Here is a 27,186-nt window from a genome sequence, read left to right as displayed (position 1 = left end):
TTACTGTGACTGGAATATAGTGAAATATCTCACAATACAGTTTTTAGGAAAAAAAAAATCTGTTTTTATTTCCCCTACCCAATTGTCATATCTATTAGATCTGAGCTTCTTGTCAGTTGTTTTGCTTTTGTGAATTCAATTATTTTGAGTGAAGTCAATTGTTCTGTTTACTAACAGAAAAGACTAATGGCCTCCAGAGGTCCCTTCCAACCTTAACTATTCTTTGGTTCTGTGAATATAAAAATACTTGTATTGTGAATAACAATTAATTCACAAACCTTTTTGTTTCTGCTGAGAAAAGGACTGATGAGCATGTTGGAACTTAGCAGTTGCCTCCTGAAATTTAATTCTCCTCTGCTGCAGAACTTGTTCTCTAAATCTTTTTTCTTTTGCTTCTTTTTCCTTCTGTCTTTCTTCAAAGGCTCTGTATTTAAGAAACCAAAGTAGATCATTGCTATGTTTATGAGTTACATTTACTGAAGTATTAGTAACTTGCTCACCAACTTCCTATTTTAGTACAAAAGCTTGCTTGTCCATAAATCAAATGCTATTAACTTCAGCACAGCTGGATTTTTAGTTTGTCAGAACGTAAATGGGACAGTGGGTGATGAAGAAGAGTCACAACATATTTTAATTTTTTAGCCTCAACCAGGGATTTGATTCTTTTTTATATGTGAATTAACATGCAAACTCGACCAGTTCTTGTCACCAATGTGACTTTTACAACAGCCTTTACAGTACCACATACGTGTGTCACAGTGAGCAGATCAGTAGGAAGGTTAATAGCAAATGCTCTGTGTGTACTTTTCACAAGCTGTTGGGGAAGTAATAACAGTTTAAAAGTTGTTATTTAGAAATAACACAAAGGAACTACAGCTATTATTTATAAATATGCAAAAGTATTTTGTTGTAGTTATTAAGAAGCTTCCTGAAAGACAATCAGTTCAGCAGCACAAAATGGGATAAAACAGTAACACAAAACTATAATTGACAGAATCTGTTATTATTAAAAAATATGCTAAATGTGTCCTCTCACTGGTTGGAAAGCAAAGCAGGCTCTAGTCAAAGACAACCATCATCACAAAAGTTTCCTTCAGTACGTGTGAGCTTCATGAAGCTATGTGGAATCTTTTCTCCTGCTGACAGAATCATCAACTTTTACTGACAAACTAGCTCCCAGAGTGAAATATACCCAGAATATTTATTGGCATAGTGCCTATGTAGGCAAGTCATATTTAATGGTTTTAAACTAAAAGAGGGTAGAATATAAGGAATATAATTAATATAAGGAAGAAACTTTTTACAGTGAAGGTGGTGAAAAACTGGAGCAGGTCGCCCAGAGAGGTGGTAGATGCCCCATCCCTGGAAACATTCTATTCTAAAAGCAGTAATACTATAAAAGTAATGGTCTTCATGTGAAACTTCCAAAGCCTGCCATGCAAAGATCACTACAACTGGGAGCTTCCCATCTGTGTATTAGAAATGTGATTTAACAGGTCACTAGTACACTAAGTAGGGTCCCCCTTTAGCCAGCATTAGTGGAAAGTTTAGCCAAATGTTCTTTGTTTCTTCCATCACAGTAAGATACCGTCCCATAACTCTAATCACTAGCTTCATAGTTCTTCTTGCTTAATGGAGCAAAGCTGCTACTTCACAGAGCTCCTCCTTAATTCAAGCTTTTTAAATTATTCTTCCCTTTGCTTTTCAGAGAAAAAGTTCAAACTGAAAAAATCAACTTGACCTAGTATCGCTTAAAAGTGATGACCTGTGGAAACAAACACAAAAATAATTTGAAATAGGTACTTTTTATTTTAGAAAGCTTAAAGGCTTAAAGGCACAATAGTAAAAAAAATAGAAAAACTGCCAACTAATTCCTAAGTACACACTTATACAAGAATATCCACTTTAATGCACTTGGAAGCCAAAGCGTAGCAGAGAGAGAGACAAAGAATTTTCACTATTTTGAAAACTCATATATACATACCTGTCAAAACATGTCAGAACTAAAGAGTAGAAGCAGAGTTCATTGTCCACTTTCAGTATTCCTGAATTTTACTCACTGTAAAACTTAATACAGAAATGTGCAATTTTTTCTTGACTAAGTAAAATTCACAGGAGAGGAAACAGACTTGCTTATCCTCGGAAGTATTTTAAACACATTCTTCTTGATGTCCTTTGATACCTCTAGGAGCTGATCAAGAAGGCCTTTAGTTGAACTATAGTTGTTAAATTCAGACATGTGGGAAATTCTACAACTTTACATCTGGAATAATTCCAGTGTATAACTCCAAAATGGAAAAAAATCAATTCTGACAGAGTATTTTTTTTCAGATTATTTTGAATATGGCTTAGCTGCTCTCTTCCACATTCTTAATAATGAGCATTAAAAAAGGACTGTTCTTCATATAGCTGGGAATGAGCAAGTCCAAATCCTGATGCAAGATGTCTTTTTCAGCATAGCTCATCATGATCAATATTTGGTTTGGATTAAGATAAGAAGGAGAAAAAAGGATCTTATTTTAATGTAAGGAAATGCATTAAATTTATTCAGTGAAGCCTTAATAGCTTCTTGACCTCACAGTATGTAAATTGTAACACTCAGGTTCATTATGCAAAATAAATAATTTTAAAAATGCACATTTACATCTTACAGAAAAACAGTTAAAGCAAATGTTTGTTCATGTGCTCTCCTTAAGTCACCAGCTTAGGTTCATATCACAGATGTACCATTGGCAAAAGAGTATGGCTTTAAGATGGATAGTTAGCAGAAGAATTTCCTGACTGGTGTTTTTTTAACCTAATTTTTCTGTCTACTATAAACAACCCAGTGGTGCAGCAATTTTTGAAATGGCTGCCAAAATATTTATAGAGAATTTGGAATACCAAACTTAAAATACTTAGCTGTCTCACATATACAGACATTATGTGGAAGGCAGTTTTATACTAAAAACAGTATGACTAGATGGTAGAACTATTTCCTGGTTAATTTTATTAAATTTTCTTCACAGTGAAGTGATAGATGCTACATTCTCAGGTGGACTAAATGCTTACTACTGCATTGGATGAAAATTATAATTAAAAAATGAATATATACAGTGTGTATGGAGTGCTATGAAATGAAAGTTGTTATTATTCTTCCATTGCCACATCATGTTGCAAACCAGTGCGCAGTAATTTTAAAATTGAGGCAGGGAGATATTTGTATTGTCAATGACTGCAGTAGGATGAAGAAAAGGCTAAAATGCAGTGTCAGACTCAAAATTTCCTTCATGGGCAAACAGGAAGCGATCTTACATCCTTAAAAAGATCAGAAATCAACTTTTTTATCTCAGACACTTCCCAAGATCAGGAACATATATTAAATCTATTCCTTCATCTTTGATTGTTGTATGCTGAACCTAAAAAGACAGCCTGAAATGCGAGAGCTTCAGAAGAACCAACCCTTACAGTACCGTATGGGCTCACAGAGGGCTGTCCTGCAAATATGCCCCCAAAGGTCCACAGGTGGGCTGCCTGCACTATTCCAAGTCTTGTTCATAGGCAAAACCCAAGAACACCTTATTAAGTCAAGATTTTTTTTTTATTAGTATAATTCAAATCTTAAGAGTCCAATTATTATAACTCCAGAATTGTTACTGAAAAATAATAATATTGTTAGAATACTTCTATACAGAAAAAGGGTCAATAATAGTGATATACCAGTTTGAACAGTTATTCACATATTGAGTTTCTATCTCTTTTCCTGATGCTCATTCTTGCATTGCTCTTTTGCATCCCAAGGCTTGTAGTTTCTGTTTGTGCTGGAGTGTTAAAGGTGAACAGGCAGCATCAGGAGTCCCTTCAGCAGGACCAACAGGATCTTCATGTAAATGCTTTCTCTCCCTCACTTTAGAATCCATTTGGAGTAATTTCTGAATTTGCTAATACACATTTACACCTCTGCTCTATCATCATCAATTTGCAGCTCCACAGTTCCTCCGAATATTCCATACATGGTGCCTTCTTTGTATGTGATATACTATTGTTTTCTTCTCTTTGTTACCTCTAAAAGCCAGGTTTGTCAGATCTAGTTCTGCACTTTTTTAGCTGACTGTTCGTGATTATAGCCATGGGGTCTCCAGTGCCAAGCCTGTGTGCCATCTCTTACCATTCCCTGCTTGTATTCCTCCATGCCACATCCTACACCTCCAGTTTTCAAAGCCTCTGTTACCATACCAGGCCTGCATTTCTCAATACTACTTCACGATTTTAGAGTCATAAATATCTCATCCTCTGCATAGAATAACTGCTTCTTACTGCTATGTACATAAAACTATGGTCATACAATAAAAAGATAAAGGCAAAATTAGCCACAGACACCCGGTCTTTTAGAGAAATTGCTGTTACAGCTAAACCAAGCAAAACAAAACTGCTGTCAGGTCAAGAAAAGTTCAAAGAGAGCAAGTTTGGCAAGCATCTGTTCCAAGTCCTTGCTAATTCAGCACAATCCTGTGGCTCATTATCAAAAATGGCAATACTGCATTTCAAGTCCACATCATAGTGGTTACAGTGATCACCTACTTTTCACAGTTCCATTCTGATGTAGAAAGAAATACAAAATTCTTAACACTCTGCCTCTCTATTTACCAAGTGCTTACACTGTTCTCATATTTCTGGCCACAGACTGCTTTTCATTCTCAATCAACAAAACTGGTGAATAATTTAAAGAGCATTTATGAAATAATCAATGTTAATCAGCCAGTAGGTGGAGCACACAGCTTGTGCTTATGTTGAAAATAAAGTATTCACGGAAAGAAGAATAGATTGGGAATAGATTGGAAACAGACTGGAAACAGATACAGATTTCCTTCCCCAGTTTCAACAGACAGATTAGCTATTGCTGAACCAAGACAACCAGCTGTAAGGTTTATTTTACAATGCACATAGACAATTGCATTTCCAGAATGAACCGGCTACCTGCAGACAGTAACATCACAGTAAAATGGGAAACACATTTTGCACTGAGCAGTAACAGCACAAAATCTATAGTTCCCAGCAAAAGTGACAGCTGGTATTTAGAAAGCAGCATGTTATAGAAACATAAAATACGATATCCTATTCATTTGCATTAAGTACGTGCTTTGTCACTAGCTCTTATTTCCAGAATACTGTTATTTAAACAAAATATCTGCCAGTTACTGCCCCAGAGAATATTTGATTCTTAATCTGATCTTGAAATTGCAACTTTATGTATCAGTGAGACAATAAAGAAATTACTTTCTTGAAACTCAGGCAACTTGTAAAAACTGCAGGCTAGGGTATTTTGCTATGTCGAAGTACTGGTGTTAACAAAATTAAGGAGCTTGGTCAGTACAAGAGATGCAAAGAAACAGATTACATCAGGGGGATTGAAAAGGATCTGAAATTTAGGTTACTGAGACTTTTATTTCCAAACGTATCCTTGTTCTTTCTGAGCAAATGATGATTTTGTGTTTTTACTACTAAACCGATTAACTGTGTACAGCTTGTAGAAGTTGACTATTTTTAATGCTGAGGATGCTGCATTTTAGAAGTATTGACAATAAATCAACAGTAGACCATCAGGGAAAAATTCATTACCAGTACATATAGAAAAAGTTGAAAACAGAAGACCTCAATCTGCTAGAATCTTTTGGTACAGCCTTGTTTAAAGGAGGCCTGTTAGTGGTTCCTGAAGAAAAATCACAAAGAAAAACCCACAGAAAAATTTTCCTCTACAAAGCAACATAAGAGAATTAACCTAAATGACACAAGATTAAACAGAGAGCAGAAACTCTTCTGTATCGTCACTAGTGTTCCATCCTAAAGGGAATTAACTGCTTTTACTTTTTTAGTAGAAAATTTATAAACTTAAGGTTGACACTAAATTTGGTTAAGCTTGATCAACTTCATAAAATTCTATAAAGAAATGACAGTCCTGCAGATGAGAAGAGGGCAGTAGATATTTTCTATTTGGACTTTACTAAGGCTGTTGGTACAGTGTCCTCTATGATCCTCATAAATGAGATGCTGCTGAGAGGCTGAATAAGCAGTGAAGTGGAATGTAAACGTCCTGAATGGCCAGGCCCAGAGGGTGGTGATTAGTGACACAAAGTCCTAATGGAGGCCAGTACATAGTGGTGAACTCTAGAAGTCACTACTGGGCCAAATCCTCTTTAACACCTTCATTCAACATAGAAATATAGAATCATTTGGGTTAGAAAAGACCTCTGGGATCATCAACTCCAAAAACAAGCCCAGCACGGCCAAGTTCACTACCAAACCACATATTGAAGTATACTACATGCAACCACTCCAATGGGCTTTTTCCAATGCTTGACAACCATCTTCATGAAAAAAAATTTCATAGTATCCAATCTAAACCTCCCCTCATGCAGTTTGAGGCCATTTCCTCTCATGCTGTAAAACTTGTTACTTGAGAGAAAGGACCAACCTTGCTGCAAAGGTCAGTGGTATCCTGAACTGCACTACGCAAAGCCTAGCAGGCACACAGAGGAAAGGGATCCTTCCCCTCTGCTCAGCACTAGGCAGGCCACAGCTGAAGGACTGTGTCCAGCTCTGGGCTCCTCAGTACAAGACACATCTGGACAGTCTGGAGACAGTTCAATGAAAGGCCACAGAGATGATGAAGGAACTGGACAATCTCTCTAGGAGGAAAGGCTGAAAGATCTGGGACTGTTCAGCCTGGAGAAGAGAAGGCTCAAAGGAATCTTCTTAATGTCTATAAATACCTGGAAGGAAGGTGCAAAGAGGAGACAGCCAGGCTGTCTTCAGTGATGCCTGCTGACAGGACCAAACAGAAACACAGAAGTTTCCTTTAGAATATCAGGAAACACTTTTTTTTGGTAAGGATGACAGCATTGACACAGATTGCCCTGAGAGGTTGTGGAGGATTGTCCTTCCTGAGTAGAGGTGTTCAAACAGATCAAGAGGTCCCGTCCTAACTCAACCATTCTATGCGAAGGTTAGAGGTCTGTCACACTTCACAGTGCACTCATTCTTACACTCCACACAAAATATGCAAAAGATACAAATTTTCTTTTGAAATCATACACTAGCAGTGCCAAGAACACTCCTGACATACACCTGTAAGCCCTGGCAGGGAGAATTTTGGGTGCTGCCAGGTGAGAATGTGGAGTTTAAGAACGTCATGCTACTCTTGAGAAACCATCATCACATCTAACACCTTCACATGTATAAGAAAGCTAATGGAACTTGGATCATATAGACTTGAGACACAACCTGAGGGTTGATTAATCAATTCATACCTGCATAAATCCCAGGAAAAAAATATGTAGATTCAAAGAACTTTATTTTCAAATTACTTTCCTGCACATATACAGGATTTTTAATTATCTATGTCACAGCTTGTAACATTGTATGCATTTTCTACCTTTCTAACATTAACTAACTCACTCCTTTTCAGTTATTAGGAGAACACTTGTTACCACAGACTCCATTTGAATTGCTTATTGTGCTAATAATTATGCCATTCTCAATTATCACAAATTGAAATTACTTTGTTTTACGAATACCATACCTAAATTTCTAAGTGACTCACCTGAGTAACTTGGATTTATACTGTGTTTCCTAAGGCTGCAATGAAATACATATGGAAATGTATTTATGTATCCACAAGTATTACTTTAACTACACCAGTCTGTCAAAAATATGCAGGCTGTCTGGTACTTGCTTTTACATTAAAGTATAATATTTCAAGACCAGTATTACAATAAACAGTGTTCATCTGAGATGTGTAGCATTGCAGTGGTTCTGTTCCAGAAAAAGAAATTAGGTATTTAATTTTTCAACTGAGACTTAGTTTATTATCTGCAAAGTTTGTGGGTCGCACTCTGTCTTTAATTACTCACAGTTGATTTTATCTCCTCTTCCATTTCTTTTTATTTCAAAGGGTAAGTTGACAGCACATACTGTCAGGCTAAAATGGCAATATAAACAATAAATACCACCTCTCTTCTGAGTTATGAACATATGCAATAAGTGAACATTGCACAACAGAAGTCATCAGATAAGGGAACTGCAGGGCACAAGCATTAGTGAGTTAACAAGAGGCAGAGGAAGCTGGTCTGAGGCTGGGGGCTTGCAAGGAGGAACCCATCTGCCTCTCCAGTACACACAGCTGAGCCCCCTGTATGTGTGAGCACCACCTCAGTCCTAGGGGAAAAACCTCTATTCCCACTGAACTACTCACAGCACTTCACTGAGACATTTCAGTGCATAATTTACTCAATCCATTTGCCACAGTATATTTCATGGCTTTGCATTCTCATGTATGCAGAAGACAGATTATGCAAAGCTCTGTTTAAAATGTACAAAATAAGTTTATTATAAGTATTATCCTGTACAAGAAAAATGTTGCTTTGTGTTTATTGGGAAATGGGAGCACAAAGCCTTGGCATGAAGGGGAAGCTGAGCAGCTGTTATGCCATGCAGACAAAAAAGCACACACTTCAGAAAGCAACAACTGCCTTCTGCTGGCCCACTCTGTACAGCTGAGTGCATTTTTCATACATGCATTGAAGCTAATAAAACCCAGAACACTAGAAATGCAGATCAGAGCCACAAGATGAAAGTACTACTTACCTTTAGTTTATATGAGATGTGACTACAGTGAGTTTTCAAAAATTAGTGAGCAAATCAGAATATTGCTCGTTTTATTTTATTTGTCCTATAGCAAGAAACTGGATTGCTGAAACTTTTCAGCTTAAATTCCTCTAGGCCAAAGCAGTGAGCTATTTATCAAAATGAACATGAGAATAGTAGAGATATATTGATCTGTCTCAAGGTTATGACTCCTTTTGCTTTGGTTTTATCTTTTTTTTACAATCCTCCATTAAAGGAACCCTAGTTACTTGCCTTCTTCTTCTGTTTGTCTCCATCAAATATTTCATTGCCTTGCTTCGATGCATTTTTTGATCCTCTTTCAATGCCCGACGTTCTTCTTGTAAATCCTGCTCAAAATGAAATATCAAATCTCCACCCCTAAGACTGTGTTAAGGACAATAGAAACTGTATGGAACAGCTCATTAAAAGATATAACAGCCTGTGTGATTGACCTTATATAAAGGAGGTCCCATAATTGTATGTTTACAGTCATAACTAACTTTATGCTCATCTAGAAAAAAAAATAATTGCACTTTACTTTTAAAAAGCATTTTAGGAGAGGCTTTACACTCATCTTTCATTGTATCACCAGCTGAAAAATCCCACCTTTATTATATTCATTTGAAGGGACATTTTGTGTAGTTACCTAAACCTGTAACATAAGGATGCAGATATGAGAAGGAAAATTTTAAATAGTAAACATCCCCTCACACACACACTCCCACACCCTAAAGGATTAGTTGTTTTCACTGAAATTGATTAACATCACTAAATAAAAGCTCTCCAGAGAGCCAGGTCAGTCCTGCATCATGCCAGTAATTATTTACGTAGTAAATAATCTTAAGAGTTTGCGTCAGTAGTTCTTACTACTAAGATTCAAAAAACAAGAACCCCCAAGTTAGGATGGAAAACCCTATTCCTAGTGGCATAATCTCCCAGAAAAGGGAAAACAAGAGAACTCCGAAGCTGCTGGAGCAGTCAACTTTCCCACGGCAGTTTCAAACCCGCAACGTGCAAGTTCCAATTTGAAGACGCCCCTGAGGCGGCCCCTGACCGCGGGGCAGGGCGGGGGCTGCGACACCGGCCCCGGCCCCGCCGCCGCCCGCCGGGCCGCACGCAGCGGCGCGGCCCGGGCCGCACGCAGGCTCGGCCGGCCCGGGAAACGCCGCAGCAAGGATACGCAGGGACGCTCTGCCCGCCCGCGCGGTCCTGCGGGGCCCCGGGCGGGACCTGCCCCCGCGCCGCCCCGCCGGCCGTGCCGCCGAGCTCCGTGCCGCCGAGCTCCGTGCCGCCGAGCTCCATGCAGCGCCGGCCCCGCCGCGCCGCTCCGCGCGTCTCCGCGCCGCGTAGCAACCGGCGGCGCCGCTTCCTTCGCAACGGGGCGGGGCCGCGGCGGGAGCAGCGGCGCGGCGGAGCGCGCTCGGCGGCTCCGCGTTCGCCGCCTGCGGGGCCGGCGGCCGGGAGCCGCCGCGCCCGGCGGTCCTCGTGGGGCTGAGCTCCCTTTCGTGTCAAACCGTGACACGCCGCCAGGGTGGGAGCCGCGCGGGGGAGCCGCTCCTCGCTGTCCCGTCCCGGCGGGAGAGCGTGCGGACACCCTGCCAGGGACGGTGCTCGGCTCTCGCTGCGCTTTCCACCCTCTGCAGCCGCGGCATGACCTCTAAAAGCCCCGAGCACACGGGGTCCGGGCGAGCTCGTGGGCAAACTGCGCCCGGCCCCGTGTGCGGGCTTTGCAGAGCTCTGCGGTGCGGGTGCCTCTTAGGCTTCTTGAAGACCTGGAGATAACACCATAAACTTTTTTTTTTCTTTTTAAACACAGGATGCAGAAATAACAGCAACAACCACCACCAAAGATGTTTTGTGCATCAGTTGATGCACAAAATGATGACTATTATATAAAAAATATTTACAAGTCTATGAATACAGCTACATAAAGAACAAAAAAAAAAAAAAAATCAAAAACAAAACAAAACAAAAAAAAACACAAAAAAAAAAAAAAAACCAAAAAAAACCGAAAAAACCCTCCAGTTTGTTCTAATGACTACAAAACCTTTTTTTTTCCCCCTTTTATTTTATATTTTTTTTTAAGCAAAGCAGGGTGTTGTCTTGGGATATTGCCCTGCCTTGGATGAGCTGTCAGCAACAGGCTAAATGCCTTGGTGATTTCCTGGGGAGACATTTCTTGGCTGATGTATTTGAGCTTAAACCAATTCTTCCTTTTTTTTTTTTTTTTTTTTTTTTTTTCCCAGTGTACAGCTGTTCTATGTCTTTGACTAGGAAGGTAAAAAAAATAGTACTCCGCATTTGTAAAATACTTTTCTCCACAGACCCCTCCCTCATATTTGTAGCACAGTTTGGGAAGTGGGTGTTGCTGTTACCATTTTACGGTCAAGACCAGTGGTGGGCAGGTTGCCAAATGTGTTCAATATTTATAGTATCCCAGTTACTGCCATTTAGAAGACCACCCTAAAATGGAAGTCTTTCAACTCTGCTTCAAAAAATCAACCCAAATTTCACCATTTCTTTGCCCCATCTGTTCTGTTTTGTTGCAGAAGGGGGAAAAGTGGTTGTCAATTTACCACTGTGGGCTTTTCAACCCCCCCCCACATTTAAATTCCCAGATTGCCTGATAAAATGCACTGTTTATTTTAGGATGCAGTAGAAGGCTTTATCAGGATGGAGAACTGAGTCACCCAATCAGAACTGAGACAGAGCTGGGAAATGACAGAATTTGGGCCCGTGCACATCACTTCAACCTACGAGATTGAAGGTCATGGTCAACTCAAGCCACTGACAGATTTTGAGCTTCCTTAGATTTGCTGAAAATTTTCATGTAATACAGCACAACTTGCAGCTTCACCTTAAGATACCTATTGAGATTCAGAAATTCCTCAGTGTTTATATATATTTCTATCTTGTTTACTTTTTTATTAAGTCTCCATAGTCCTTCTTTGTGGTTATTGGATAATTTCTCTTCATGAGTAACCTCACATTTTTCAGACTGTGGGACAAGAAGGTGACAAGCTGAGTGCCATGTAATTCAGAAGTGTATGATTATTCTGGGGCAGCAAGAAACCTGATCTTAAGTAGTTACAGAATGGAAGGTCCTGCTCTGACAGCTGGTTTGAAAGAAGTTTCATAAATTTTACTTTGGGCTGGACACTGATATTCCAGTGAAGGATAAGATCAGCTTTTAAAACTTTGTGGGATGTATTCTGAATTTATTACAAGTCTTATTTGAAGGCTAGAGCATAGCTGTGCTGCTGCAGAAATGCATTTTTCTTTCCTTCTTATTCCAGTGGAGGATTAATCTGCTGATGCTCCATAGTTTTTCTTCAAGCTGTGTAGGCAACTGCATGGGAGAAGATAATGTTCTGACTATTTTAACTATTCCTGCCTGAAATTTGTCACTCTACCTATTGATGTACATAGAAAGAAGAAGAAAAACTGTTAGTTTGCCCTTAATGTGATATATAGAGAGCCATGGAAATCTTTTCACATTTTTCCTTAGACTGAACTAATGATCACAACCTGCATCTTCTGGAGAGAGCATCAAGTGATGCACTAATTAAACCCTAGTAATTCTCATATTGGAAAACTATTATGTACCATGTGGTACTTTAGAAAAAAAAAAATAATTTTGAGAAATACAGAAGAGCCAAAGTTGTTCAGAATTTCACAGGCATTTCAATATACTCCTCTCAGTTACAGGTTCTTAGTGCCATTAAGGTATTAATTTTCAAAGAAAACATTGGATTAAAAAGTGTATTAATCCCCACTCCCAACAAATATTGGTTGCTCCCAACTAGTCTTAGTAGCAAAAACTATTTCCAGTGTATTCCAGCTTTAGATAGAGGTGGAGATTAATCACATTATCAAGCCAAATTTGAAACATTTTCTTCCGGTGTAACATGCAGGTTAACACTGTATTTTAAAGATCCTTTAGACAGTGTATTTCCCAGTGGTACATTGGAAGCTGAGGTTTCATTTATTCAGCCAGATCACAAACAATTTAAATTCTCTAATGTGTCTAAATTCTCTAAGTATGTTTGACCTTTGTGAACTTTTTTTTCCTCTTAGACTGTCAGATCCAGTTTTAAGATACAAAAGTAGTGGAATTGAATGAAATCTGTAAGTGCCCCATAGTTTTAATTAAGCATTTAATTTTCTTCTTTTTCATGCCATTCTCTTGTACTTTGACTTTTTTCAGAGATAAAAATCATTGTACTGAATGACAGACTCAGTACCTGTGTTACAATGGGTGGGCTACCGGTGAAACCAACATACTGCTGTTATTCTCCTGGTAAAAGATTTTCTATGCAATACGAAGTATTAATTTAAAATAATGTTTATTCAGTTCTCTATTTTGAAATTACTTTGATGACATATTCCAAAACTGCCTCCACATCCTGTTCTAGTGCACTATCACCACAGCAGTACAGACTCTTTCATTTTAATGATAAAAAAACTTGGTAAAAATCTGAAAACATCAAGTGATACTAGTTTTTCTTTCAAGCAACCCAGAACACTCATGCCAAATATACAAAAATGCTCAAGAATAGCATATAAGAAAATCTGTCAGAGTTTATGACAATGAAAATATATGTTTGATGTGTCATGTAGAGGTGATAAGCTGTAATTTTCCTTCAGGATTCAAGTAGTAATATATAAAATCTACTGTGCAATTGAAATGTGGTTTATTAAATCCAGGCAGTAAAGGAGTGATGTGTTGGCTGTCCTTTGTGCTGTAGACATTCCCAAATAGTTAGATCAGGCCTTCATAGTGTACAATTCTTTCCACAGAAATTTGAAACCCATCAAAACATTTGCATTTCTTCAAGTAAAAGATGAACCGCCACTTTAGGGTAACTTCATTTATTTGTCTTAATATTTTTTTGTTCAGTTTAGGAAAGACTGTGATAAATAATGGCGAACCTTGTTCACCTAAGGTAAGATTTTCTTTTACTTTGTTCAGATAAGATAATGAATGTAACTGAATGATTTCTCAGAAAAGTGGCAGATGTTTTAAAAATATGGATTGCCTTATTCAAGACTGATATGGAAATACAGAAGAATCAGGTATTTTCAGATAGAGAAAAGAAACTACATTGAAATTGCAGGAATTCAGTATATTAGAACATTTTTGAGTCCTGTATGACAGCTCAGTGGTTATGTCATATTTTTAATCTCATATGCATGACTTTAAATGCAGAGTAACTATTGGTTTTGGCAGAGTTAGTTTTTGCTTGAATTGCTGAGAACAGATTTAATTGCTTATTTCATGTTGGCTTTTGTTAAAGATAAATATTGATTAAAAATATTTGCTTAACAGTGTTTAATTGAACATCTGGTGAGTAGCTGTGATAGCCCTGAAACAAGCCATACTTTCAAGTGTTCTATTTATAAGTTTCTAGAGATCTTTTTATAACTCTTGCATAATTTTTCCTTCTTTATTTTGTGTTTATTTCAAAATTAAAGAAACTTATTCTTTTACTTCTCTGTCATTCTCCTGGCACAAAATGCAATTATACCAGTAATTTATAAACCTTTTATTGTAAAATTTCTTTGTATAACAGTTTTCTGTAATTTTTACTTTCACTTTTTAAGAACAAAAACCAGGGGAAAAATCCTTGTTCAGTGCTGGCTGGTGTAGTACCAATTGCAGAAAGAAAACTGGAGCAGAAAAGAACAACTGATGAAGATGTATTCAAGTCTAAATAACTTTTGTTTTTCATTAAAATCTTGACATTTCTAAAGCATCCTGTTTACATTTGGAAACACAATGTATGAACATACTACAAATTATTTGCTGAGATGATGATATCATCAAACAAAGACTCATGAAAATATGTTGCTTAGTCTTTTGACAATGACACATATTTTGGGAATTACTTTTAGTAATTTCTTTAAGTGATGATTCAGAGGCATTCCCATATTTTATGTCATATGGCACCATGGAAGAAAAATTATTAAATATGAAAATAAAATTTTAAAATAACAGGAATAGGTGGAACTACTTTTACTAATGCTATATTGTTATTGTTTCAGATAATTGTGTGCCTATGCATACTGTCCCTTTATTATTTCCCCTATAAGAACATTGAAATATTTTTTTACTGCTGAATTGGTCTGCAAATCTTCTCGTGATTGCTTGTGTGCATAAGTTAAAAAGTTATGCAATTACTTCCTTGATCAATGTCTAAATAATGAACTTAAGGATTTTCAAGAGTAAAAGTACTTTGCTAATATGAGGTAAATCCAAAAGCCTGCTCATTTCCAGTGAAAATAAGTTCATTAGCATTTGAGTTGTCCATTGGGTGTGGTAATTCCTAAAATGCAGAATTTGCAAGTTCTTGCCTCCCACTTACAGTGCTTACAAATAGAATACCTCACCAAAATGGTGGTGGTGGTTTTTTAATTTATTCAGGTTATTCTTTACCTCTGACACTACTTTTTTTTTTTTTTTTTTTTGAGAGGTATGGCTAAGCAGAGAACATCTAATCAGTTTTGGTCTCAGCTCTGTCAATTATTGCTTGATAAAGCTTTTAAAAAACATGTTTTGAAGGAAGTTCTGTGAAGCAGTATACTCCATTTTGACAGACTGAGCTATCTTATTCGTGCTTTATATTCAATTTATCTCCCCCTCCATTATTTGGTACAACAGGACACAAGGAATGTTGGACCTGTGGAGGAACCACTCCAGGCAGAAGAGAAAAATAAATCTGCAGATATTTCAAAACAAAAAGAACAATGCCTTGTACCATGTGATGCTCAAGCTAAAATTTTACGAGGGGACAAACATTACATGTGCAGTATGTATTCATGAAGAATACTTTTAGTGATGAGCTGTGCAGTGCTATGCTATGCAATCCTCTCCTCTGCTATGCTATGCTGTGCAATTTTGTTTTTAATCTTAAGCACATGTGACAGCCTTGTGACCCTGCTTCCAAAACTGTGTGTTGTCCAGAAAATCTGGGGTACCCTTTTTTAGGGATGCAGCTGGTGTGAGACATTGGTGAAGACAGGCAGATCCAAGCAGCCACACAACCCACCTACAGCTGTTGCCCTCTGAATGTCAGCATCTCTCTCAAGCAGAGAGGAAGAGGAGGATGTCTGTTCCTCATTAAACGTCATAGCTGGATGTGGGGGTGTGAGTGGGATTTAATTAATTAGTTAGTTACATGGGAGTAAATGTGTACTTACTTTTATGGAGGCTTACAAAGGACATTCTCTATGCACTAGCTTGATAAACTTACAGCAAATTATACAATCAGCCTCTGAAAATAATTGTGCAAATTATTGGTTTTCACATATGATTTAAAAATATCTATTATTAATTATATGCCATTATGATGATCATTAAGATTTTTAGCATCAGAGCAAAAACCAGGAGTAGTACCATGAATGAGCAAATGTAAGGTGACAAGAAACCTTATATAGATCTGCCCTTTATCATATGCATTTATATTTCTGTGATATCCATTAATGAGTTGTCCAGTTTACCCAAGGATAAGATTAATTTCTTCTCCAAAACATGAGAAGAACCATCACTTCTTAAGATATCTGTACTGCAATCAGAAAGTATGAAGTTTTTAGCACCTTTGGCTTTAATCTGTGGTCTCTGTATTACTTTCATTTCACTTTTAGGTGCTGTAAGGTAAAACACCTTCAGTATTCACTTAGATGTCATAAATAAATATGCTGTTATTTAGTCAAGAATATTTCTGGATTTATGAAAACAAAGTGGATGAACATATTTCTTTTGAAGGAAATTTGCAGAACTCACTTGCTGAATATGCCAGAAGTACAAAAAAACTGGTAAGAGACATGATGGATGATCAACAGTCTTCGCTAGATTACCTTTCTAATCAGGTACTTTTTTCCTTTATTATAAAGATTTGTATTTGTTATTTTTTACAGCAGGTGTTATCTTTCTGAGGAAAAATAGGGGTCATTAAACCATTGAATTGTCATTAATTCACCAGAATTAGAGTGTCTTATCACCAGTCCTTGTAGCTGTGGTAGAGTGTGGCTTCCATTTCTGTGAGGAGTGGTAAGCATCCCATTTCACACCTTAGTGTCATACATTGCAGTAGGGAAAGTGGAGGACCATTCCTTCACATTGGTACAAATTACTACACATCACAAAACTTAACTTCACATTATGTTTACTAGGAGTCAGAAAAATCTTTAAAATGTAAAATTTCTCATTGCAAACTAATTAAAGATCTTTTATTTGAATTTGCAGGTAAATGAACTTATGAACAAACTTCTTCTTTTGAACACCGTAATTCTGAGAAAACATCTGGATCCACTTCCTTATAAAGCAGTTCAATCTCATGGTAAGTATTTTTCAGAGATAGTCTTGACACCTTCCCTTTTCATCTTTGTATCTTGCAAAGGAGCTAATTAAAGCAAAGGTAAGCAATTGTACATTGACACTTGTCCTGTGTTAGTGACATATAAACTCTATAAACTTAATAAACTGTTTAAAAGTGTTATCATAAATACTGCTTTAAATCATTTGCAATTGAGAACTCTGGGCATCCCATTTAGCATGCTGATTTTTATGTAAAACACCAAGTATGATTTTTAGCTAGTAAGTGATCTGAGGCTGTTAAATAGTACATTCTTTTGCAATGAAATATGGTGTGCTCTGCATCTGCAGTATCCTTCTTCAAATGGAATATTTTTCATATGTACTTTAAGATGGAAAGGCCTTTACAAGTATAAATATCTGTAGAAAAAAGACTTATTTTCTCAGATAATATGTCTTTTTCACAGTACAGGTGTTATAAATAAAATGAAAAAAATATGTAAATTTACTCAGATACATAATCTTTAATTTCATGTAGGTATGTATCATATCTATTAAGATTAGAAAGAACTGCATCAATACAGTGTTATTTGTAATAACTTAGAAGTAGGATGGTGTTTAGAGAATTTTAATTCGCAAGATAAATTCATGACAAAGCATGATTTTAATGTTTTCATGAGAAGAAAATTATATTTTAAATAATTCATGCCACCAAAAAAGTAATTTTCCTATATTAATCTGTTTTTTTAAAAAATATTTTGCTCATGAACTTCCTTGAGTACCTTTTTTCTGTAGGTTTGGACTGCACTCATATTAAAGATACTGTTGGTTCAGTTTCAAAAACTCCAAGTGGTCTGTACATTATCCATCCAGAAGGATCAAATTATCCTTTTGAGGTAATGCATTTATTATTATAGTCATAATTTGATTGAGAATATACATTTTGTATATTTTTAATAGACTTAAAATGTTTTCCATTCATCCTCAACAGATGAATAAAAAATGTATTGAATCATATGCACATGAGTGCTTTTACTATAATTTTGACAAGTTTTGTATTTTCTACAAAGAAATTTAATCTCTGTCATAAGAACCCATTGTCATTGTTTTCATATGCAGTGAAAAATACCAGAAGAAAACCCAAGGTGTTTTCCAGCACCTCTTGGATATGGAGATAAGCTGTTCTTTTCTCTTTTAGAGATGGAAAACTGAAGAGCGAGTGACTGATCCATTTGTCTTTTAAGATGGGACTTTTAGATTTTGAGTGATTCTGCTGTGTAATATTGCCTTGTCTTGTGATGGGACTCTGCTGATGCAGATTCATCCAGGTGTAGGTGCAGATGTGCCTTGGTTTGAGGAGTAGAAACCTTGTCTGAGTATCATTATAATCCAGTCTTGAGGCACAGAGGCATCTAAAATTGTGGTTTTCCTATCCAGTTTGCAGGATTTATATTCCTAAAACAAGGATATATATCCCTAAAATAAACTGCAGCAAACATGCTTCTTATCACTGCCTATGCTTTATGTAATTGCTCCAATTAATAGTGCTCATATAGAAGAAGGGAAATTTGAGTTAATTTCCTCAGACTCAGAATATTAAGATCCTTGCAAACGCAAGGAATATTTTTTAATGTTTTTATTTCTATTTCATGTTGATCTATTTAGAGAAGGCCTTATGCATAGTGGAAATGTAGATATGGCATTTTCAAACCTTCAACTTTGCCATACAGGTTGAAGTCATTATTTTTTGAAGAAAAAACAAGGAATTTCAGCCAAATAATAACTAGCAAAGTTTAATATCTAACTTTATAGTGTTCCTTTATGTGTAACAAAGGAAGGATGAATCTCTTTATTTCTGGCCAAGTGGAGCCCTTCAAAATGCTAGAAAAAGGAGCTTAAACTGGTTAATAAAAGGTTTCAGAATTATGCTGGCATCCCAAAAGAAAAAAATGAACTTGATTCTACAACCTTTGATATAAAACCCTGTCATTCTCTCCATAAAATGCAGTGAGCTCAGGAAACTTATCTGTAATTCATCATTAAGTCCCTTCCACGTAAAAGAAAAGCAAAGACATTGCAGTGTTCACAGAACAACCATATTTTTAGTATGAAGAAATGCTACCATAGGAAAAAATGCATCTATTTCAGAATTTCTTCTGGATTTAAGGTGATTCCAGAAATACAAAAGAAAAATCATAGCAATTTGATTAAAAGAACAAGGTAACAATAAATATTGAGAAGAATGTTAGCAATCATGAGTGTCTCATTACTTGTCTGGTAAATGTTGCACAGAACTTGAAAGACAGTGCCAAAAAGCTCTCAGAGAAAAAAATTCTAAAATATGTGTTCCATAAAGAATGTTATTTTATGGAAAACTATTTAATGTGAATTCTTTCATGTGCTGAAGCATAAAAGGAGTACAAGAGAAATGATAGACAAAAATATCAAGACATTAGTATATAAACAAGAAATTATAAAGCATCTTTTGGAGGCTAATAGCTGAGTTCTAAATGTCCTGCAGACCAGCAAAATAAGAAAAACTACAGAGGCAGAAAATCATAGTAAGAAACTAGAAAACAGGAAACAAACCGAACATGAAACAATTTGTTTCAATGAGGACCTTTGCAGCAATAAGATGATTTTTTATGCAATGGAACCTAAATGAAAATATGTTTAGAATAATATGCATAAAGAGATCAATGAAATAAAAACTATTTAGAAAATGTGATCCTATTCTTATTTTTCATGTTTGATACATCATGTTTCCAAAAGTAAGTATAGATTTTGATGCTTAACTTGGGCTAATTGAACTCCAGATTCCAGGAGCAATAAGAATACCTAGCTTTAGTGATAGTGGCAGGTTTCTATCATCTCTGAAAGTTACTCTCAAATAGGCTTTCTCCTGAGCATTTATTCATGAAGTGATTAAAATCAATTTTACTTTTGGAAATATGAACCATGACCAATTTCTGATACATTTTTCAGTCAATAAATTTAGATCAATGATATTTCTCAGGTGGATCAGACAATCTAAACAGTTCCTTAGAATATACCTCTCATACACACTGCGGGTGGAAAGGGAAGAAATATCCAGTAGAAGTGTCCTCCTCATTTAATTTAGGTCGTACCTGGTACAATCATGCCCTTCATACCTTTCATGATATCAGATAGAGCAAACAGTAAAGCAGATTAACTATTATAAAGCTTTACAATTGCAACATTTTCATAAAGCATTAAGAAAACTACACAGCTATAACTGTATTTTTCTGTATCTATCTAATATTTTTATTTAGCTTGTGTATGTATTGGGGCTTTATCTAACTGGCTGATGACCTTTCATGTAGAATCATATCTGTTCCTTCTGTGAATTATCAACACTCACACTGATTTATGTTGGACTGAAGGTTGATGTTGTGACCAAGTGGGCTCCTCTTCATAGTATTTCTGAATCATAGTCAGAGGAGTAGCCAAGCATGCAATTGTCTTCTCAAGACAGTGAATGAGGCAATAGGATTATTTTTGATGAGGTTTAGGTATTTTCCTCTAAATATTAATTTTGGAATCTCCTGTATTTCTTTTTATTCCAGTCCTGTCCTCCTTGGGTAACTGAAATAAGCATGTGATTCTCCAGGGAATAAAGGTCACAATTTTTTTTCATGCACAATACTCTTAGTATGATTAATTTAGTGTTTGTTTTGCAAGAATTGCCTGAAGTATTTTACTTGATGGTCCAGGATCCCTCAGGCTGTATTAGATCAAATTGCAGCTCTGTCCTGTTGCTTTCTTGTCATTCATTCAGAAGACATTGTTAAATCACAGAGGCTCTGACTACGATGTTGATGTTTTCCTGCTAAGGAGCAAGTCTGGTTTCCTGAAAAATATGGCTGCTACAGGCCATGGAAGTGCAACATATAATGCTCAGTCTGCCACAATTTTTTTTTGAGGGTTAAACTGACTTACATCTAGTTTCCACTTTAATCAGCTGGCTAAGACTGCAAATATCTCTCTGAAACATGTTTAATTTTGTACATTTCCTATAATGTCAAAACAATTTCTTACTTTACTCCATCACTTGTGCATTGGATTAGTGTTACCATAGCCAACATTACATTCTGAACTTACTTATGTTACCACAAGAAGCTTACTGGCTCACTATCCATAAGCATTTTCCAGGTTAATTCTCCTCATGTTAGTCACCTTTGGAGACAAAAATGAGTCCATTTTCAAACACTAATTATGGATACTATCCCTTAGAACTACATTGAATATGTTATGTAGTACAGTGTATAACTCTGCAATATGATCTTTCTAAATTAGATTCCCAGACTTTACAATCCCAGTTTGAACTGATCAAGATTTGGCACTGTGGATATACTTAGGAAAGACAATTACAAATCTTAAGTTAGATGGGCTGAGGAGAAAACATGCCACACAATGTGATATTCCAAAGCAGAGCAGATGGCAGGTGGACCACTGCCATTTGACATACTGCTGGGCACAAATTTTAGCAAAGACTCATAAAGACTCATAAATTTGAGAGTTGATCTTATGCATTCAGTGGTTTCAGGCAGTTATATGTTCACATTGGGACTTCCCTGGATTTGGGCCACTTCTTATGTAGAGGTTTTTGCTGCTGCAAATTATTGTTATATGCTGGGTTATTGCTATCACTGTTTTCCATTTCCTCACCCTTATTAAAGGCTCTAAATTTCCCAGGCACCATAAACACAGTATTCTCTGGAAGAAGGCATGGTGGTGACAGAGAACATATAAGCAGTTGTGTCTATTTTGCTTTGCTGAAATAAAAGTTTTCAGTGTTGCTACCTGTATGGATGATATGTTGCAAGTTGACATGACATTGCAAGTTGCTTCTCTTTCATGCTATAAATGTTACAGTGACATTTATCAAAGCGTATTTATTGTATCTGTTATGAGCAGACTCTTACAGCAGTTTCTACTGGTTGAAGAAATATCCAAATCAAACAGTTCAACAAAAACATATAAGAAAGTACTGCAGCTTAATTTTTTTTTCTTAGAGATTTTTTAAAAGATATTTGAAAATTATGTCACTTAGCAAAACTCTGAATAGTCCACCTTTATTTAATTAGATTGTGTTTTTCATAAAAGCTGCTTCAAGAATGCTTAATCATATCTATATCTATTTTAGGTTTTATGTGACATGGATTTTCGAGGAGGTGGATGGACTGTGGTTCAGAAAAGAACTGATGGAATTGTTCAGTTTCAGAGAACATGGTCTGAATATCTGGATGGATTTGGTGACCTTACTGGTATTAATTTTAAATACTCTAAAATGCTTTTATGTGAGCTACGTTCCACTAAATTGAATGGTAGTTTTAGCAGAATGAAGTTCTTGTTTCTTAAAAATCTTATTTTTACTTAAGGATTTTCTCATCACATCTGTTGTGTGATCTTCTCAATAATGACTATTGCCCCACTAGAGTCTTTAGCTATTGCAGTCTTGCAAGAGTGTTTAAAATATTATATTTTCTGCTTGAAATAATAGATTGTATTTCCTCTCTTTTCAGATTTAAAGAAAAAGCGCCTTTGTTGGTTTGAATCACTTTTGCAAAATATTTCCTTAGAGCAGAGTGAAATCAATAATATTTCACCATAGGGATGCAAAGTTATTAACAATGGAAATGTTTTAGTAGCTTATACAAACACAACTGAGATATTAATTTTTTATTGCCACCTATAATCCCATAAATCTAAACCCATTTGCTTTTTCAGATGTTTATCTGAAATTGCAATGGAAGCACACGGCTTTTCTGTACAAAGAAGTGCAGCTCATGTGAGGCTGCAAGTGTGATTTATGGAGGCAGCAAATCTTGACAACAGGACTTAAGTTTTGAGAATAGGGTTTGCATGTTTTTTGCATTTCATAGAGTGCTAACATTTATAATTTCTCAGTATTGCCCTTAGGAGTGCTACTGAGTTCTGTTCATGTAAGTGGATCTTTAGCACGTCCAGTTTTTGTGGTCTTCTAAGATATATTACAGATGAATATTTGAAATCTATCATCTGGACAATTTTCTAAAATATATCACAGAATAAAAAAGGATGATGCGCACATGGGTTTTCTTGGGGATTTCCTAAGGAAATAGGAAGATTACTCTGTTCCTTCATTAGTCTTTCAAAGGAATATAAGCATATCATGCAACTGTAATTACATTTGGTTCAGGAAGGAAAGTTAAAAAACAGGAACAATCACTTTTTCTTTTACAGTTTCCATTTCTAGACTACATATTATATTTCTCTTCAAGGAGAATTTTGGCTTGGACTGAGGAAGATTTTTGACATCGTAAATCAAAAGGCCACTCATTTCAGTCTTTATGTGGATTTGGAATCAGAAAATGACAAGCATGCCTATGCATCATATGATGGATTTTGGATAGAGGATGAAGCATGTTATTTTAAGATCCATTTGGGGCATTATTCAGGAAATGCTGGTAAGAACTTCCTTCTTTGAAGTGTTTAAAGGTAGTTGTTCCTTTTCTTAATATGAAAAAAATTAATCCAAAATAATAATAATTATCTTCAAAAATTTTATTTCTAATATGTTTTTCTCTGGTATATAATGAACATTTATGCAGATATTTTTTTAATTAGATGCATCATTAATTAAATTAATTATATATATTATTACAGTTATGCCTGTAATAAAAAAAATGGAATGGGTTATATAAAAAATAAATAAGGGATTTTGTGGGTGTTAGTGTTTATTTACCTAATGTACAATTATTTAGATGCCCATTATTTCATAACAGATGTTATTGGTAGTCTTCTTGATGAATGCTTTGGATAATTCCGAAGTGCCCAGATAGTCATGTACAAAAGATAGAGGAAGCAACTGAGTGGAACAAAGCTGGCCTACAGTGTATAATAGTTGCTGGGTAATGCATAAATACAAATTAATTCCAGACCTCCCTTAATACAATAAATATACTCAATGTGCAAAGACTTGCATTAAGCATTGCATCATGTCTTACTGCTTTTTTCCATGTTATGCAAGAATGGTCTTTACTATCAATTACATAGTTACTTTCTAAAGGTGTTGGTGCTCTACTCTGTATTTGTGAAAAATACTATTTCTTCAGTAAGTTCTTTAGTAAGACAACAGAGACAATAATAACTGACCTTTTTGTGTTTTAACAATTCCATCTTGTGTCATGACTCACTCTGGGGCTTTGGGCATGTTACTGGAAAATCTGAAGTTTCAACCCTTTTTGTTTACTTTTCTCCCTTCTTCGTCTGTCTTTGAGAACAGAAGCCTTTACCTTCATAGCCAGCATGCATTGCTAAAAGCAACAAAAATACAGACATTTTGTTGAATGTCAACTTCTTACATATTTCTAAGGATTTAATTATTTTCTTTCCTGCATCTTCAGCTTTTGCAGCTCATTAGCTGGTGCTCTTGAAGCACTTTTAAAGAATTCTACTTTTCTAATAAATACAGAGGAAAAGTTTGCACAGTGTGCATCAAGTAAGAAACATTTCTCTGTAAATAACATTCTTATCGTTCTGTTTTATCTCTTGTACTTAGGTGATGCATTTAGAGGATATAGAAGAGAAGATAACCAAAATTCCATGCCTTTCAGCACTTTTGATGCTGATAATGATGGATGCAGGCCAATGTGCACTATTAAAGGACAGCCAGTAAAGAGCTGTAGTAACTTCAGTGATAACACCGGATGGTGGTTCAACAAGTGTGGCCTTGCCAATCTTAATGGTGTTCATCGCTACACAGGTAGATTCCTTGCAACTGGCATTCACTGGGATACATGGACAATGAACAAAAAACCAGTCAAAATTAAATCCGTTTCAATGAAAATTCGGAGAACCAATTATCCGTATTTCCATTAACATATGAAAATAGAAATATATATCTCTTTGCAATTATGTGAAATAATGTATCACTGCAATCATAAGTAACTTTCATCTTCACTTGGACAGTTCAGTCTTAAAACTTTATTAGACATTTCTATAATACAGTTACTAAATTTTATTATGAAATGTCAGCATTTATAGTGCTCCAGCTTGAGGAAGAAGATCCTAAGAACTGGGTTTTCAGGAAAAGGATTAAGCTGAGTGTTTGTCAGCTTTTATTCAACTGCTTCTTAAAAAATTTCAGAACCAGCAGAAAAAAATATAAAAAGAAGTGTAATGCTGACTTTTGAATGTGCTCTTTCTATGCTCTCTACATATCTAAATTGGCAAGAAGTTTTAGCAAATTTATTTAAAAAAAAACATGTACCTGCCATTTTCATTGTAATATTTTGGAAAACTACTACATCTTAAGTTAAATTTCCAGCAGCAGCTTTTATTTCTATATTCCTTATCAAGCAAGATAACAATTGTTTCAATGTATAAATAAGGTTTTGTATACCATAATGGCCCAATTTTTATACAAGTAATGTTGATAGTGACATTCAAGAACTATGACCAATTTTGTATTTAATTTTCATAGTCAGTGTATTTCATAATCCAGTTTTGACTCTACCATTGCCTATTTCACAATTGACTAAAAATTCAAACTTTTTTTCAAAGAAAATGTATAGCTTTTCATATAACCTGTGCCGTTTTAATTTTTGGATATATGGGCCTGATCTTATGTTTTTCATTCTTAATGGCTGTCACTTCATGAATGATCATGTGGAAATAAATAAAACCAACTTAAAACTAAGTTTTAAAACTAAGGATTGTGAATTTTTTTAATTTCTGTCAGTAAAAATAGAAAAAAATCAATAAAAATGTGAATATTGTCAGTACAGTGTTTCTTGAACCCAGCATCACATCTGTAGCAGCTAGGCATGGTATTTCTCATCTTTGCTTCAGTTTCAGCAGACCAGCTCTGTAATATCATGTGGAATGAAAATAGTTTAAAATTCCATTAATTTCCTCTTTGCTGTTTTTCATTTTAACCAAGCATAAATACACTGAGCAAAGACCATCATCAAATCAGAACCACCACAATTTAGGACTTATTCACAAAGATTTATGTAGCCATAGGAAGAAAGGAAGCTTTTCATTGGGTATGTTACAAGGTTAAGGGGGAGAAAAGATTCTTCCTTTCTTGTCTATTTGACTGGCCTTTAACAGTTGGAAGTAAATTTGCTAAAAGCAAGAGGTTTCCTCTCTGTTAGAGAGAAATTGAAGAGTGTCCTTATGGGGAGGCTAACAGGAGATGCACGGTAGGATGTAGCTTGAGGAAAAACACCACAGGCCTTGTAGTGAAATGTGGATGAAAAATTAAATTCTACAATTCTAATAAAGATTTGCAGGGAATGGGTATGTACAGCATTGTGGACACATGTTGGGACTCATTGCCCTTTAATGGACATGCGTACCTCTGAGAACTGTCGATCCTTTTTTATTACTTTTACTAATTTTTATATGCATAGAATTTTACAATAGGTTAATGCATATTTATTTTGCTGATTTTATATTATATTTACAGCTAGTTACACTTGTACTCAGTTTTTGTTAGAAAGTACAGAAAGAATTCCTGGGTTACTTTCCCCTGTCTGTTTTAAGGTCTGAGGAGTCTTTATTTCTTTTTTTTTTAGTGTGGAAATTTGCATTTTTTTTTCTTTAGCTGGGGTAGTTTTGCTAGGGCTGCTGTTAACTAGACTAAACAGCATATTAAGTAAGCTTAAAGTGGCACATTTCATCTAAATTTAAATGGATTTTTACTTTGTTAAATTTGTCTCAGTAGAGGCATGGTAAGAAAGGGTATAGGTCCTGCTCTTGGGGGAGACTGAATTCTCTGAGCACAGTGGGGGTTTGTTTTTGTCAGACACTGGAGTCTTTGAAATTAAAGGTGAAGAGATTGTCTAGTGCACCTTCTTCAGCCTGCCCTCACACCAGCCTTAAAGGTAGATGCTTAAATGAAAGCTTCTGCACTAAGATTAACAAGCACTGGAGCTTAGAAAGGGTATTAACTCTGTCTGCAAGTCTGTCAGTGGGTAAATTTCATGGAAATATAATGGCTTTAATGAAACTTTGATGGTGTGGCCTCTGTTCTGATAACCAGATCTGAGCCTGTGAGCAGGAGTCTAAGTGGGTACTTTGGATGTATATAGCTATATTCTACTGACACCCCGAGGCTGCTTTCGGCTTAAGTAGAATTACTGCTTAAAATCGAAGGTAGTAAATGAAGATTGCAGACTTGTGCTGGCAAAAATTACCACATTTAATTATGAGGTTTA

The 27,186-nt window shown here is 36.0% G+C and overlaps 2 protein-coding genes across 2 annotated transcripts in view; one reads left to right on the top strand and one right to left on the bottom strand.

The window, feature by feature from the left end:
* CEP126 (centrosomal protein 126) overlaps positions 1–9,892 on the bottom strand; it is a 36,703-nt gene extending 26,811 nt beyond the window's left edge. Inside the window, exons 1-3 of the mRNA XM_021529389.2 lie at positions 9,824–9,892; positions 8,896–9,021; positions 279–424 (exon numbers count right to left, since the gene is read on the bottom strand). Coding sequence (XP_021385064.2) covers positions 279–424; positions 8,896–8,948 — 199 coding nt within the window. The 5' untranslated portion in view covers positions 8,949–9,021; positions 9,824–9,892. The remainder of the gene's footprint in view (positions 1–278; positions 425–8,895; positions 9,022–9,823) is intronic.
* A 3,595-nt stretch (positions 9,893–13,487) lies between these two features.
* ANGPTL5 (angiopoietin like 5) lies at positions 13,488–24,841 on the top strand. The gene is made up of 8 exons (XM_021529401.2): positions 13,488–13,589; positions 15,305–15,452; positions 16,409–16,512; positions 16,889–16,982; positions 17,753–17,853; positions 22,125–22,245; positions 23,242–23,427; positions 24,522–24,841. The coding sequence occupies exons 1-8, from the start codon at positions 13,488–13,490 to the stop codon at positions 24,839–24,841; spliced, it is 1,176 nt and encodes a 391-aa protein (XP_021385076.2).
* Positions 24,842–27,186: the final 2,345 nt, after the last annotated feature.

Source organism: Lonchura striata, chromosome 2, assembly GCF_046129695.1.
Source record: "Lonchura striata isolate bLonStr1 chromosome 2, bLonStr1.mat, whole genome shotgun sequence".
NCBI lineage: Eukaryota > Metazoa > Chordata > Aves > Passeriformes > Estrildidae > Lonchura > Lonchura striata.
The sequence above is the reverse complement of the archived record's forward strand: the minus strand, read 5'-3'. Positions and strand labels throughout refer to the sequence as shown.

Coding starts and splice junctions, on each gene's coding strand:
- ANGPTL5 (XM_021529401.2), top strand. CDS start 13,488: ATGAACCGCCACTTTAGGGTAACTTCATTTATTTGTCTTAATATTTTT. Junction 15,453..16,408: donor GGACAAACATTACATGTGCA/GTATGTATTCAT, acceptor TTTCTTTTGAAG/GAAATTTGCAGAACTCACTT. Junction 16,983..17,752: donor TAAAGCAGTTCAATCTCATG/GTAAGTATTTTT, acceptor TTTTTTCTGTAG/GTTTGGACTGCACTCATATT.